This window comes from Olea europaea, chromosome 10 (genome assembly GCF_002742605.1).
Source record: "Olea europaea var. sylvestris chromosome 10, O_europaea_v1, whole genome shotgun sequence".
NCBI classification, from domain to species: Eukaryota; Viridiplantae; Streptophyta; class Magnoliopsida; order Lamiales; family Oleaceae; genus Olea; species Olea europaea.
The window spans coordinates 40,658,272-40,674,042 of NC_036246.1; the positions used below are offsets into that span (position 1 = coordinate 40,658,272).

Here is a 15,771-nt window from a genome sequence, read left to right on the forward strand (position 1 = left end):
CTGAATCAAAAGTAGGGGATTGAATAGAGATTTCTAACAAATCAGAAATCCTAACATTATCAAAAAGTGCCTTAGTAGGACCATGGCCCACAAGACTAGCATACCACCTACGGAAAACTACATCAAATTTAGGCCAAATGCGAATACCTCTTTCGCGAAGTGGCCCCAGCGGCAGAGAGTTTAAAAATGGAGGGCCTTGAGTACAAGGAAATAGCTAGCCCGCCGCCGCCTGTTCGACTGCCTCTACATTGTTGAAGAAAGGACCTAGGTAGAACTCATTGAGTTTGACATTGGCGGGCGCGAGAAAGCTCGGAGTTATGTATGGACGACTCAGAAGTTTCTGAAAGTCATCAAAACTAAAGGAGTCGCCAGCTTGAGATTGTGAAGTAGCCATTAGGGATGGAACAAAGTTTTTTCAGAGTTACGTAGAAGGGAAGCAAAAGATGAACAGTAAATCGTGGGAGAGAAACGCGAAAAAGTGAGGCGTGATTTAATGGTGCAGTGAAATGACGTGTTTGGGGGTTATAAGGGTTTGCAAAACGTCGCACCTTTTCAAGCTATGGAAGAAAATAATGATTGAAATTCTTGAGAATTTCGAATGTTGCTGGAAACACAAAGTGAATATGGCAAAATTTAATAATTGTTATTAATTCTGCCATATTGGGGGGTAATTGTTGACACATAAAAATTCAGCCCAAATCGAACGGCCCAAGGAATGAAGCCCAATTGGAGGATCCCCAAATCAGATAGCCCAAAGAACGAAGCCCAATCAAACAATTCAAGATGAAGGCCCAAGAACGCGGTAACACCATCGCTCAAGTTTGCAAGTCGCCCAGAATCTGAGCGAATGGAGTGCCATGCAGTCGCCTAGAGCTGTTACTCTATTCTCGCCCAAACTTCGAGTCGCGCAAGGTCTTAGCAAACATAAAGTGTTGTGGTTATCAAGAAGTGCAGTTATCAAAGCAGTTATTAAAGCAGCTCTATCACGTTCCACGATTCAAGGAATTCAATCGAAAACGGTTGAACGACGAAGAGTAATGGCAGCAGTTAAAAAAAGGCAGTTCCATGACAAGTTGGCCATTACGAGAAAAGTGAGCAGTTGTAGAACGATCAAGTAGTTTTTAGGCGGTTGATCACAAAGAGATCATCCAGGGAGTATAAAAGGAAGAAAAGACATAGAGCAAAGGGACCGAATCAAAAACTCTCGAATAGAGAACATGTAATTTTAAATTCCTTAGCTTAGATTTAAACACTTTTTTCAGTAACTCGTGTGCTTACGCCCCTTGGAGGCATTCTGTTTTTAATTTCCAATTGTAAAGTTATCGCCAATAAAGAACACCCCTTTTTGGGACTTTATCTCAAGAGGTTTGTCCCTTACACAATCGTCTGATCCCTTTTAATTGTTAGCGACTAACCCGCGCGAAACACATACCTATTGCTCTCGCCCTAGAACTGCCTTTGTGATTATAAATCTTCTAAACTACGATGTTAATGCAATAGTGTAGCATAGCAGATTCCACAGCTTATGAAATTTTCAGGCCGAAAGGGGCTAAGCCCCCGTTTGAGCCCCATTATTTCTTATTACGTTAAATTAATTTTTTCTCTCTCCTACTTTAAACCACACAATTTTCAATAAAATAATATTACATATAAATTAAAAACTTTTCAACCACTCATTTTTCAAAAAAATACTATTCATCTCATTATAATTTACAAATAATGGGGCTCAAACAGCCCCTAAGACAACTTGGGCACCTACTGTTTAGAACAGTTCTATCATCCCAAAGCATGCATTCATCTTGTGGTTAGGAGTTCTAGTCAGATTACAAACAAAAGACAGGTTACAACACTTAAGCTTGACTGAAACTGCTCATTTTGTGGCCAAACGGAGGAAATAGTACAACATCTATTTTTTTCCTGTCCAATTAGCAAGGCGGTTTGGGAGCATGTTCGTGGCTAATTGGCTATTAGACTCATTATGTCTACTTTATTGAGCTCATTTAAAGTGGATGAAAAAAGGTCGAGGAACGACTTGGCAAAGTAAAGCTAAGCGTATAGCACTAGCAACGACCGTGTACTTTATTTGGATTAAAACACACTATACAAAGTTATGCTTTCTTTGTATCCGTATTCCGTATGTCTTCAACTATGGATCATTAGACTATTTGGTACATCATTTCATTTTGAAGTCTGAATATGCCTAGTGTACTTATACATAAGTTTTGATCTATAAAATTTTACATTTACCAAACAAAAAGTAATAGAGAGGATTTTTTTCAATTATGTTGCAACTTAGCCCATGTTTGTCTATCACTATTTGACGAAAATGAATGTTGAAATAATGAATTTTTGGAAAATATATGTTTAAAAAGCAAGAAAAATTGTGAATATATGTTCAAAATATTTTATTACAAGATTCTGTAGTTAAAAATGAGTTTTGAGGGGGGAAATTTGAAATAGTGATAGACAAACATGAACTTCTTATTTAGAGTTTGTTGGTCCAACTTGTTTTGTATCAAGTGAAAATTACACCCTCACATGCTTTTTAAATTAGCGTATCAAATTGTTCCAAGAAAGCATGTTGAGAATAGTGTAATGACTCAAAATTTTTCTTAGAAAATGAGAGGTTGGCCAAGACAAATATTTTCTCTTGCTTAATCCCATAGAGCATTTCCGAACACGAGATTGAACATGCCAAATGAGACCTACACATGACCTAGCTTTAACAAGGGTGGAGTTAAAAAGGAAAAGTGTCGTGTAAAAATACACTCGATGAAAGTTATTGTGAAGTCCAAATCGTAACAATTACTTGAAAATTAAGCCCTTGTTTGTTTCCCATTTTTTTCCATTAAAATGAAAAATATGACCGTTATCCATTATATCAAGTCATCATATTTGAATTTTTATCTCTTATGTGGGATCCATAATGACTATATGCTTCATTCTCATTCTTACATAAATAGGAAACAAATGAGGCCTAAGAATTATTATTTTCTTAAAAACCATATATGTTTTGAACTACACTGCAAGAATTAAAGAAGCATAAAGATTAAACAAAGAAAAAAGAAACAATTTTACATCAACATATCATCCTGTTCATGAACGGTTTGGCTTATATTTAGAGAAGAGGTTGTTTAAGCCATTGATGCCCATCTTTGAAATGTATATTTCAAGGTACAATAATGTTCATAAATTTCCTCTTTGCAAATGCCAACCACCATTTGTTGGGTGTCCCATTGGGTCGATACGCCACGCTCAATAATCTTCCACTTGTTTCTTCCCGAATTTGCTTCAAATAATTTCTGAAGAGCTCTGTATATCAAGAAATTTACGAAGTCAAGAATGCAACACAACAGTCCCTGTATAATTATCAAGAATAACAAATTAACTGCAGTACCACCCCCACCAACCCCTACCTCCACACCGAACAAAATAAGTAAATAATAAATGATAAATAAATATAAGGCAGAGCAGAAAAATAGTTGACTACGATGGTATAATGATGTCCAAAATTTAACATCCTTATTTTGCATATTTCAGTCGTTGAATAAAATGGGTCACATCTGAACATGCACTTTGGCTATAAGACAATATTAATAAAAATTTGAGGAAATGAAACAAGGGGTCAAAAATATAGAATGAGAGCATTTTTTAAACTTCACTTCAGCACCCTGAATCAATAGAGAGGTTTGAGTAAAGTCAAGCTGAACACAAAGCAAACCTCCACCCCAATTTGAATCAACGCTCAATCCTAGGAATATCTCTAATCTGGTCACTCGAGGATTAATGCATTAGATTCACAAAGCAAATCACCAACTTCAGGAGAACACGAACTTGCAACCATATATCTCACAATTAGAATATATCTTATATATTCTTTCTATTTTTGACCTTTGGCAGTGTCAAACTTCAGTCTTACTTCTAAATTTCTAAAATCTCAAAAAATTTAGACTATTTTTCCATTTTTGCATACATAAATTTATCTACATTTAGAGTTTCTGAATTGCAAATTACATTTTAACTGGACAAATCTAAAAACCACATCCTTACCTTACTACGTATTGCTGATCATAATTCGGGATGCTGAAAGAAGAGGTTGACAATCGGATCACCGAGTTCGAGTTTTAACTGTTTATGTATGCATTCTCAATTTATCTCACACTTGGAAAACACGACCTAAAATATTATGATATTTTCTCTAATTTCTGTCTTTTAGTTCAGGTGGTTTATGCATCCTCAGTTGGTATATGAATTCTATGCTGGTGACCATTACTGCAAAGTACACACCAAACAGCTTTGGGCTGATCATTGTTTTGAGCTGGATAAATATTCCACTTATTGAAACACTGTCAATCCCTCAATACGACGAAGGAAGATTATAAAGCAAATAGTATTGCATTACAAAACCAACAAGAAAATTGGAAGCTTTACCTGCTTCCTTTCTAGATTGTGGAAGAGCAAATAGTCCTGGGAAAGGGAATCCAGGCTCCCCAGGTACAGGAACATCTTCCAGACCAAGATTAATAATTGCTTTGGTTCCTTCAGCCAAAGTTCTACAGCCTTCTAGCCTCTTTAATGCAATATTTATGTAGAATGTTAAGTAAATGAGAAGCTTATCGGCTGAGCTCTGGATGTCAAAGTTTCTAAAGAAAACATTTGCACGAAAGAATGTGATTGCTTCATCAACAACATCAGTGCTATCTGCATAAAATTTATATCATTAACAGTACAAAATATAGTATATCTTTCTTAAAATTACACACTTTGGTGCAAGTTGACCTTGTTCTGAAACTGGAGCAGGTCCTTTTATGTGGCTTTTAAGGGGAAGTAGAGGGCACCCACACGATTTAGTAATTCCTTCCTCATCAACAAAACTGGAGTGATAGACCTGCAACAATTAGTGTCAATTCAGTTTGCAATTCAAGAATAATAAATTCCCGAGCTTGGCCACTCTATAAACATCAAATAGACAACAAAACAAAATTCGTTACATAAGCATAGAAATGGAAAAGGAATACTAATTTCAGCTTTACTCCTCCTAATATAATGTACTTTCTACTTTATCTACATGAAAAGGATATGGATGTTTGAAAGCAACATTTTAAAATACAACTCATTTCGGTCCAGTTATTCTATTCTTCCTTGATCTGGGTGAAATAAATTGGTGAAACTGGAGAAAGTTGTCATCATTGTTTCCACCTCCACTTCCTTTTTGACTACTGAACTAATAAAACCCAGGACAAAGCCTTATTTACAAAAGTTGAAATGTTTCCATGAAGTTAAAGAGATGCAAAAAATGTACCTCAAATTACTTCTTTTGGTTCTTCGTAGGAATACACAATACGCTAGATTGATTGATCTATTTAGAGTGAAGCATTCTGATGCATGTTGATAACAAGTAATCTTTAATGATTCAGTATGTTTCACTCATTTTTACTAAATCAATCTGCAACTTGCCACTGAGAACTATACACATTCCCTGTTTCTCAGTCATGTCTTATTCTGGTTTACTCTATGAGGAAAATATCAAAAGCATGTCATCCGAATACTTTGCTTATTTTCTCCTGATCTTTCCAGACCTTAATTTCATATCCCTCCAAATTTCTCAAGCAAAAGGATTTCAATGGATTTATTCCACGATAAAGATATTTTATAAGGTAACTCGTACTTTCACAGGCCCAACATACATCTCTACTCTAAATTCAGCTGCGTCATGTAAAGCAATGGCAACAGCATGTACATCAATTAGAAGAGGCAAGACATATATAGGAGACTCGGGAGCTTGATAACGCTAGAAAACGAAAGCACAAGTCTTTCAATCTACAACTGATGTCTGTTTTGCCATTCTTTATGTGAACATCAGTCACATTTTAACAATAGGAATATTCCATATTAATATCATGGTCTTATTAAGAAACCGGAGAATGAAATTCCTCTATAATGATTGAGGTGCAATGTGAAGAAAAATATTAAACCAAATATCCTCAACACTAAATAGCTGCACAGTTAATATGCTAGCTCTCAGTTGCCGTACTAAAAGCACGCACTTTTTTTAAGAAAAAAGTCTGAAATAATAGCATCTCTCCTCTCTGTAAGGAAGACATACCCAAAAAGGACTAAGAAAATTAGTCAAAGATGTCAATCTCCACAATGCACTAAACTTCTGTAACTATAACAGAAGGGAAGAAAATGCAATATAGAATATCACATAAAATCGTACAGAAACAGAAATCAGCTACCACTAGGCAAAAGTAGAAAAAGCAGCAGAAATTATAAAAATGATGCTTACCATATTAATTAGTAATTATATACAGATGGGACTTTTATCACAGCCACAATGCTACTGTCTGATAAAGCAAGAAAGATATCTGCAGAGATCACGATCCACATATTAATCATACACAAGAAATTTATGTGGAATCGCTAATTTGCATATCATATTGGTTAAAAATGAATATAAATCAATGGATCAATAGCTAAAACTCCACAACTTAAATTATGAGTAATAAATTACATTAAAATCAATTAACAAAAATTTCTATTGATGGAAAACCAAGCTCTTGCAGAAGAAAACAGTACAGATGTCTATTTCACAAGGTTCAAATATGTAGCACGCACGATGATTTCATAAAGACAAAATATGTTACCAATACTAATTAAACCCATCACAGAAATCAAATGCTGCAGATATGAGTTGCAAGGAGAGCGCATCACATTTGCCGAAAAATTTCATTTTAGCTGCTATAGCATTAAAAATACAGCATGATACTCTTCCCCAATCCCCAGTTTGGTATTACAAACTAGTAGAATGATGTTAACTCTTACTGATTCAGGAAGATCAATAAAAATTAAAAAATAGCAGAGTAACATATGTACCATTTTAAAATGAAAGCATAAAACTTTAGGCTCTAAACTAATCCAAACTAGTAATATTTCCAAAATCAACATTGTTCATAAAACAATCACGTTAACACCACTTCACAGCTATGAATATGGTCCTTTTCACTTCTCACATCGCATAAATAAGTCAACAGTTCAAAATTTTGTTGTTTAAAATTTGTAAATAAGAAACCCAGTATAATCCTGACAGAATTAGATAAATCCAGTCATCAAAATCCGCTAATTCGATTTAATTACCAATTTCACGTATTGAACATACTATAACCAAAAATAAAAAACTATCCATTATTCGAGATAACGAAACCATGAATTATCAATAATTAAAAAAAATGCATAAAAGAAGAGATTAATTACCGGAAGACGATCCTCTCCCTCCCTCCCTCCCTCAACCGTAAGTTAGATCTCGCGGGTTTGCTCCAATTGACGTCAGGTGGGGGATTTTTGTAAATGGCCTATCACGCTAAAATATCTATATTACCCTTAATTAAAATGGCTTGCCATATTTTGCACAAAATATTCTAATTTATTGGAATAGTTTCAAAATTTTTCTATTTCTCTTATTTCGAATTTTAATATATAGTTTCATCCTTTGATCTAATAAATTAGCATAATTGTCATATAATTTTTTAAGATTATCATATTCCTTAGATGATATATTCATAGTCTCTAATTGAGAAAAAATATTTTTTTATTTTTTTAATAGTCTTTCTAACAAATTATTTAATCCTTTAATTGTATAGTCTGACATCATATAGATAATTCCTTACAAGTTTTATGATAATAATAACATGATAGATAAGTTTTTACAAACATGATAAGTAATAATCCCTATGATTCTTTCAAAATATTAGAAGAATTCTTTCTAAATTTAAGAAAGACAATAATTTTACCTTACTTTTGATCTTAAATCTGTATTCTTAGAGTCGAGTGACCTTCGGGCTCTGAATATGCAAACTGCTCACTCAAACGACCTTTTGCCTTAATGGAAATTTTGCTATTTCAACTTCTTGCCCCACTGTATCTTTTCTTAGAATTAAGTAGAGAAAATTCTCTCTTTGTTAAAGTAAGAAATAAATTATCTTCTTCAATCTGTCAAGAATCTACGGGATAGGAAGTTTAGAAACTCATATTTTTCTGATATCAAAAGATTGGAATTTTATTTCTATAATGATTTATACAAGATTTCTATTGTATACAAAGGGTTTCCAGAAAAACTGGTTTTAAATAAAGTTTAAGGAAAGAGAATGGTTTCTAACTCGAGATGATCCATTCTTTCCCCCAAAGACCTCTATTTATACATGACTCAAACTTGCTATTATTGGTCTATTACATCATTGCATACATCAGAATTTGAAAAGGCTCACATGCCTCTCCATTCTTTTCCTCCTGAGGTCTACATTTTCACATGCATTTTTTATTTTTTCATCAAAGGGGCATCTTTTCCTCTATTATTGTCTCTCCATCTTTGGCTCCATTTGCAGCTGGCTAGATACTTTGGTAGTGGTAGGTCCCCTTCCATTCATCTTTTATCAATCTTTTTAGTCTTGTCTACATGTGGGGCACTCCCTCAATCTACATGATTCTTGGATTGTTGTAGGACTTCCATTAATTTGATGAGTATCAAATTTCTGGATATATTCTTTCAAAATAGTAGATTTTTCTTTTCCATTATTCGTAAGGAGTATCCATCCTTCATATTGACATAAGCATCTGAATTTTTTATCATATAAGTTTTTTGCAATGTTATAAAGAATTTTCATCCCCAAAACTCTTCGGGATTTTATCCATGATTTGTTGATTTTAGGCAATGATTTGTTGATTTTAGGCAATGATCTATTATTTCGGCCAACTTCAATCTGAAAATCTTGGCCAACATGTCCAATTGTGATAATATATTCAGCAGGATAGTATATCCTTCCATCAACCTCGGGACTTATTGAATAAAATTTGATATAAATCGACCTCCCTTGGGCAAATTTTGAAACTTCTGCCCTGAATATATCATCAAATTTTTCAATTTCTTTTAAATCTTTTCCTGGATAGATCAAATTCAGAAATCCATAATTTGCTGCCATTTTGACCATGAAAGGGTCTGCATCTTTGGTAATTATTAATCTGGGATAAACATGATCTCCTGATACAATAAAATATGATTCATTTTCTTCCAATTCATAAACAATTTTGCCAAATGATTTATATTCTTCTTCTTTTGATGATAAAGGGGTATCATCATCTTCATCAGTTTTGATCTTGATAACTTTTGTATATTCATCACCATTTTTTATAGTCACCTTCCGGGGACTTGCTATGTCTCATTTGATATTGCTGAGTCCACTGCTGCTTCCTGGCTGCGTACCTGTTTGTATTTTTGAGATTGTATCTATTGGTATTTCCTATTTGGTATTTAATGACTCGAATTGTGAAGTAATATCATCAATTCTATCATTCAATTCTTTGGTATATTTGAAATGAGAATTAGAGATTTTCACCAGCAATTTGACATTTTGTTGGATAGATTCTGCCATTTGCTCTAGTTGCTAAATTCCAATTTTCATATCTTCTGATTCCTCCATGAGGAATTCCATTCGTCTTTTGACGTCTATTAATGAATTTTTGACATTATCCATCTCCGAATTCGATATTCCTGCTCAAAAAATCTGCAAGATGATTATTTATTTCTTTAATATGAACAATATCAAAATTGTAGAATGATAAATATGCTTGTCATCTGTGTAGCCTTCTATATTGAGGTTCCATAGGCAACTTATTTCTAATAAGTCCTGCACTTGAGAATTATCAGTTTCAACAATAAATTTTTTAGATAAAAGGAATAATGAAAACTTTTTTATTCCTCTAATAATTGCTAACAATTCTTTTTCATGAGTAGTATAATTTATTTCTGTTTGGTTAAAAGTTTCACTTAAATATCTGCATATTTCATTTTAATATAGCTGCCCAATATTTTTCCGAGGCATCAATATTAACAATTAGATTATCTTTTTCATCTGGTAACCTTAATTTTGGTAAATTTTTACATTCTTCTTTTAATGATTTAACAATTTCAGTATGTTCTTTATTCCAACCTTTAGTATTTGTTTTCCTAAGTAGAATTTGTATCTTATGTCTCTTTTTTTAGAGATTTTCAATAAATCTTTCAACATAGTTTAAACATCCTAAAAATTTTTGTATTTGTTTTTTGGATTTTAATTCATTTGGAAAGTTTTCTATCTTTTTAAATATATGAGTCTATAATTTTATTTATTTTCTATCTATTGATAATCCCAGAAAATCTATTTATTGTTTCTCGATTATAGATTTATTTCTAGAAAGTACAATTCCTTCGTTTTTGCATTCATTTATAAATTGTAATAAATGATTCTTATGTTCTTTTTTATTATTAGAGCATATTAGTATATCATCTATATAAACAATAAGAAAATCACTAAACTTTTTGAATATATTATCCATTTTTCTTTGAAATATTTGAGGTGCATTTTTTAAAACAAAATGGCATAACTAACAATTCGTATTTTCCTTGAGGTGTACTAAAAGCTGTATATTGTATACTGTCTTCTTCCATTTTTATTTGCCAAAATTCTGATTTACAATCAAATTTTGAATAATATTGTTTTCCTTTTGCATGGTTTATTTGGACTTCTTTATTTAGTAAAAAGTAATCATCAAATTTAGTATATTTATTTAATTTCTTATAATTTATTACCATTCTAACTTTTCCTCTAATATGCTCAGAATATTTCATAACCATAAAAATTGGACTACTATGAGGTCCATTACTGAATCTAATTAACTTTTGTTCTAATAGTTCTTTTATTTGAATTTTAAATTCTTACATATCTTGTAAGGTATACACCATTGGTCTAACTCTTATTATAACATTTTCTGTTAATTCTATTTTAGCTCTAGAATGAAATGGTTTCCAAAATAATAATGGGTTTTCTCCATAAATTTTTTCTAATTGTTCTATGATTTTTTCCATACTTATCTCTATTTCTGTTTTTAGGATTTTTTTATATGATGGTTTTTTATTTTTTAGTTCATCTTGTATTATTGGTCGTTTTTCCCGTTTATCACCACGCTGGGTTGGCTGAACTCTGTAGGGTCTAAATTCTCTTGGTATTTTTAATAGATGTGCACAAGGTGTTTGTAACATTATCATGTAATTATTTTGTTTATAATATTGAAATTGTTGGATGAAGTCATTCCCTAATAATATATCACATTCTAGGTTATTATAATTGTATACTTTATTTATTATAACTTGTTTACTACCAAATATTATATTAACTTTTTCAGCATTATCAATTATTTGAGTGCTTTCTCCAGCCACTCTTGTTATTTTTATTTTACTATTTTTATTTCATGATTTTATTAAGAAATTTTTAAAAATTGTTATATCACTTCTTGTATCAATTAAGGTACAAGTTGTTATATTTGTTTCTACTATAGTAACTTGTATATATACTGTTAATGGAAAACTTATTTGATTATTCATCCACTTCCTATTTTACAGAATGTAGTTTGTCCTTTATGAGTTATATATAATCATTCTCTTTTTATAATATAATCTTCTAATCCATTTAAGAAACTCATTCCTAATAATATATGAGGTTCAATATCCATACTTTCATCTAAATAACACAGTATTAAAAGATCAATCCCACCTATTTTTATTGGTACCTTTATTTTTAATTTTGTAATATATAGTTGTCCATCAAAATTCCTGTATTCATATGGTTCTATCTTGCAAGTCATTAATCCTTCATTTTTAGTTGCAGCCATATGATATTTACCAACTCTTGTATCTATCAATATATTTGGTCATTTTATATACCTCCTACCGTTGAAATATTTTCCTTCTATTTTCAATATTTCCATGAGGTTTTATTTTTTTTATACCACTAGTTTCTCCTAAATATTCTTTTTTATTAGGTAGTCTAAGACTTTTTGATTTCTTTATCAATCTTTCATTATGAAATGTTATTTTATAATCATCTTCTTCTCTTAACTCTGTTATTTCAGGTTTATTTTTAGTTATATTAAATTCATATTCTTCTGGAATAAGATTTATTTGTTTGTTTGGTTCCACTATTTTACTAATATCCTTACATTCCTTATGAATTTCTATGTATGGTTTATTGGAATAAATATTCCCATAATTAGAATTAGTAAATGTATATAATGCCCTATATTCCATAGTCATAATTGGTCTCATGGTTCCATTATATCATTTTTATGTAATTTGAAATGTAATCCTAAGATTTCATTAAAGTTTTTATCTTTCAATGAGACACAATATTTTGGATAACAAGTAAATATTAATCTTTGATATGCTAAATTTCCTTCTATAGTTCCTAAATGACCATCTTCCAGGTTTATGATTCTTCCATCATGTAAACTTACAGTTAATGGTGAATCTATTCATTCCCTAAATAAGGATTTAAAAATTATTTGTATTCCTGCTAAATAAACATATTGGATCTTTTCACTATTTTTTTTATTTATTTTTTATAATAATTCTGATACTGTACTTTTTGTTAAAAGGTTTATTTTATGTGTTCCTTGAGTAACCTGACATCTATAGTTTTTTCAATTTTATGGTATTCATTTGTTGCTATTCTTTCTCTTCTCCATATTTTATCTAGAATTTTCCATTTTCCTATTTTCAAATCTAAGGATAAATTTTGTATTTTCTTAAATCTATTATTATCAAAAGTTATTTTTAATCCATAACCTTCTATTCCCTCATATTCTTGAATTTCTATGTTATTATTTTCTATTTTTTCAATTTCTCTATTCAGATTCTGCTCCATAATTTTCTGAATCTGCTTCACTTATAAATATTTACTGATTATTATAATGTTCAATATCAGATATTTCATTTAATTCACTTTCTATTTCAAAATAATCATTTTGTAATATTTTCACTTTTTTTCTTTGTGCAATCAGGACTTATACGGCCTATTTCTCCACAATTCCAACACTTACATTGTTTTTTTATCTTTCTTATAATGTTTATTTTTCTGTATATTATTTTTCCTTTTATAATATTTCCTTTCAGGTTTTATGTATTTTTTCTTAAAGTTTCTGTATTTTTTAAACTTTCTGTTTTTATATTTTCTTTTATTTCTTTTTTCAAAATTACATCCTCATCTTATAGGTTTTTCCATAGCTTCACAACATATTCTAGTTAATTTTCCTGATTTTTTCAATAATTGTCTTTGTTGACATATATATGCAAGTTTTTCAAACAAGAATTTTATTCTTGATCCTAATGTTCTAGGTATTCCTATATTTTCTTTAATATATTTTTCAAATTCTAATTTAAAATATATTTCCCATGAACCTGGTAATTTATTGTAATACATATCTTGATATATTTCTTGATTCTCATTACTATAAAATTGAGTATAATAGTAATTCTTGAATTCACAAGTATATTCTTTAATTCTACACATATTGCAAAATTGTTAAATTAATTAACTTAACTCTTGCATTATCTTTTTCTCGTATTGCTTCTTCTTCATAATTTTTTAACCAATTTTCTCATAAGAATTCATCTGCAATATATTTTACTAATCTTTTTATTCCTAATTTATCTGACTTTATTATTTCTGTTTTTACATTTCTTTTTATTAATGATTTTGTATCACTACTAATTTCTTACCACCAATTTCTAACATTTCCTTCAAAAGATGCAATTAAAAAATTTATTATTCTTTCAATATTTTCCCATGTATCATCTTTATTATATAAAAAGAATAATATTATTAAATTTGCCCAAGTTATTAAGGCTTTCTTTGTGTCTATTTTGCAATCTAAGTCTAATTTTGTTCCTCCATAGTTAACAGGTTTATCATAATTATTATTTAATTCAAATTTATTACTATATTTATTTCCTTTAGACGGTTGTTTTTCTCTTATTTTATCATAAAATTGTCTAGATGGTTTATTATACATCGGAGCATAACTTTCATCTGAATCTATTGATTCTTGTTTTGAGATTCCTACGGAAGTAGGTTCTCCTCCAGTATTCATTAAGATTTGGTATTCATCGTCTATACTTTCTAAATTTAAATGATTAAAATTATCTATAAGTAGATCTAATTCTTCATTCATTTTCTTTGTCTTGATTTTCTTCAATTTTTTGTTTACCTAACATTTTTTCTCTAAATTCCTCTTTTTCTAATATTTTAGGTAATATATTTTTTCTAAACTCATCATCCATGCTTCCTGTTGTTATTATATTTTTTCTTTCAATATGTTTTTTCCCTATTCTGATTATTTCTTTTTTTTTTGTAAATTTTTTATCTATTCTATTATTCTTTTCTTTATCTTTTTTTAATTTCCTGACTTCAAGTTTCAATATATTTATATCATTTCTTGCTTCTTTTATTTCATTCTTTATTTCTTGTACATCATTTATTAATATTCTTATTAAATATTTTAATTTTTCCATATGTTCACTGATTGACATTTTCTTTTATCAATTTTTTGATTGACAATAATAAAATGCTACATACTCAACATTTTTACAATCTCTTATTATTTTATCATACTTTTGTTTTATAACTTCAATATTTGTTAGTTCTTTTAATTTTTCATAATACCTTGCTTTTTCTTTATACTTTTCTTGTTTTAATTTTAATATTTGTTTTCTTGAGTTTTAGTTATATCTCCAGGTATTAATAATTCATCTAAAATATTTATTAATCTTATTCTTCCTAACTTTCTTTCTAAAATATTTTTAGTTTCTTCCATTATATTTTTATGATGATTCAAATATTTCTCTATAGTATAATTCATTTTCAAATACTTCGATAATTATTTTATATGTACATCTATCTTTGATAAATCTTACAATTAATTTATGTAATATTTGTTCCTTTATTTTTCTAGGTAAATTCCTAATTACATATAATGTTATTATTTTTAATTAGGGATAGGGTTGAAAAGTATATAATATCCTTTTTCTTCAATACATTGATAATAATTATTTATTTTTACGATTTTCATGATCTATATGACTCTGATACCAATGGATGGGTGCTACTATGAGCGAACAAAAATTTAATAATCTAAAAATCACAAATCTAAAAATCTAATATTCTAATATTCTAAAAAAATTTTTATTTTTGTTTTAGTTAATTTATTTGTTATTAAGCGTATATAAAATCTTAAGGTAAGGTTAAAAACTAATTTTTTGTATGCTTGTGGTAATCTATTTTTTATTGGCCTTCTCATAAATTTTTAAGTAATTCTTCAAAGTTTAGTAATATTTGAGAGTTTATAATATCAATATTTGTTATCATATCTATGTCTGTTCTAAAAGGTATATCGTATTTTGAGATATTTTTCTTCCTTTTTTCTAATTTATCTATGATATCTTGTGTATCTTTTATGATTATTGATCTTACAATTCCTTTAGCAAAATTTTCTAATAAATTTTCTTCGAAACATTTTAATATTTCTTGTGATGCATATAATTGTTCTTGATATCCTATCTTATCAATTTCTTTTTCAAACTTAATTTCTTTTTTATTTTTAACAACCTTTTTTATATTATATGGTCCTCTCTTATATTTGGATTTTTTCATTTTATAATTATTCATAAAAATTAATAATTCTTTCAAATTTTTAGAAAAGTTACTTGTTAATTTTTTAAGGACTCAGATAGAAGATTTTTATTATGAAATAGGTTGTTTTTAATATTTGTTTAAGGGTATTTTAGGTAGTTACAAATGTTTGTAAAAGTCAAGGGTTAATTTGGAAAATGACCTCTTTTATTTGGGTCAATTCCATGTATTTCCCCATCAGGTCGGACTGGGAGCTTTTGGTTGAAATTGGTGAGAC

At 29.6% G+C, this 15,771-nt stretch overlaps 1 protein-coding gene across 1 annotated transcript; it reads right to left on the minus strand.

Moving 5' to 3' along the window:
* Window positions 1-2,962: 2,962 nt before the first annotated feature.
* On the minus strand, window positions 2,963-7,277 carry LOC111402267 (actin-related protein 2/3 complex subunit 3). The gene is made up of 5 exons (XM_023030442.1): window positions 7,255-7,277; window positions 6,290-6,368; window positions 4,780-4,888; window positions 4,432-4,701; window positions 2,963-3,312 (listed from the first exon to the last, which is right to left on the minus strand). Exons 2-5 carry the CDS (start codon window positions 6,290-6,292, stop codon window positions 3,170-3,172), a joined length of 525 nt encoding a protein of 174 aa, XP_022886210.1. The 5' UTR covers window positions 6,293-6,368; window positions 7,255-7,277; the 3' UTR covers window positions 2,963-3,169.
* Window positions 7,278-15,771: the final 8,494 nt, after the last annotated feature.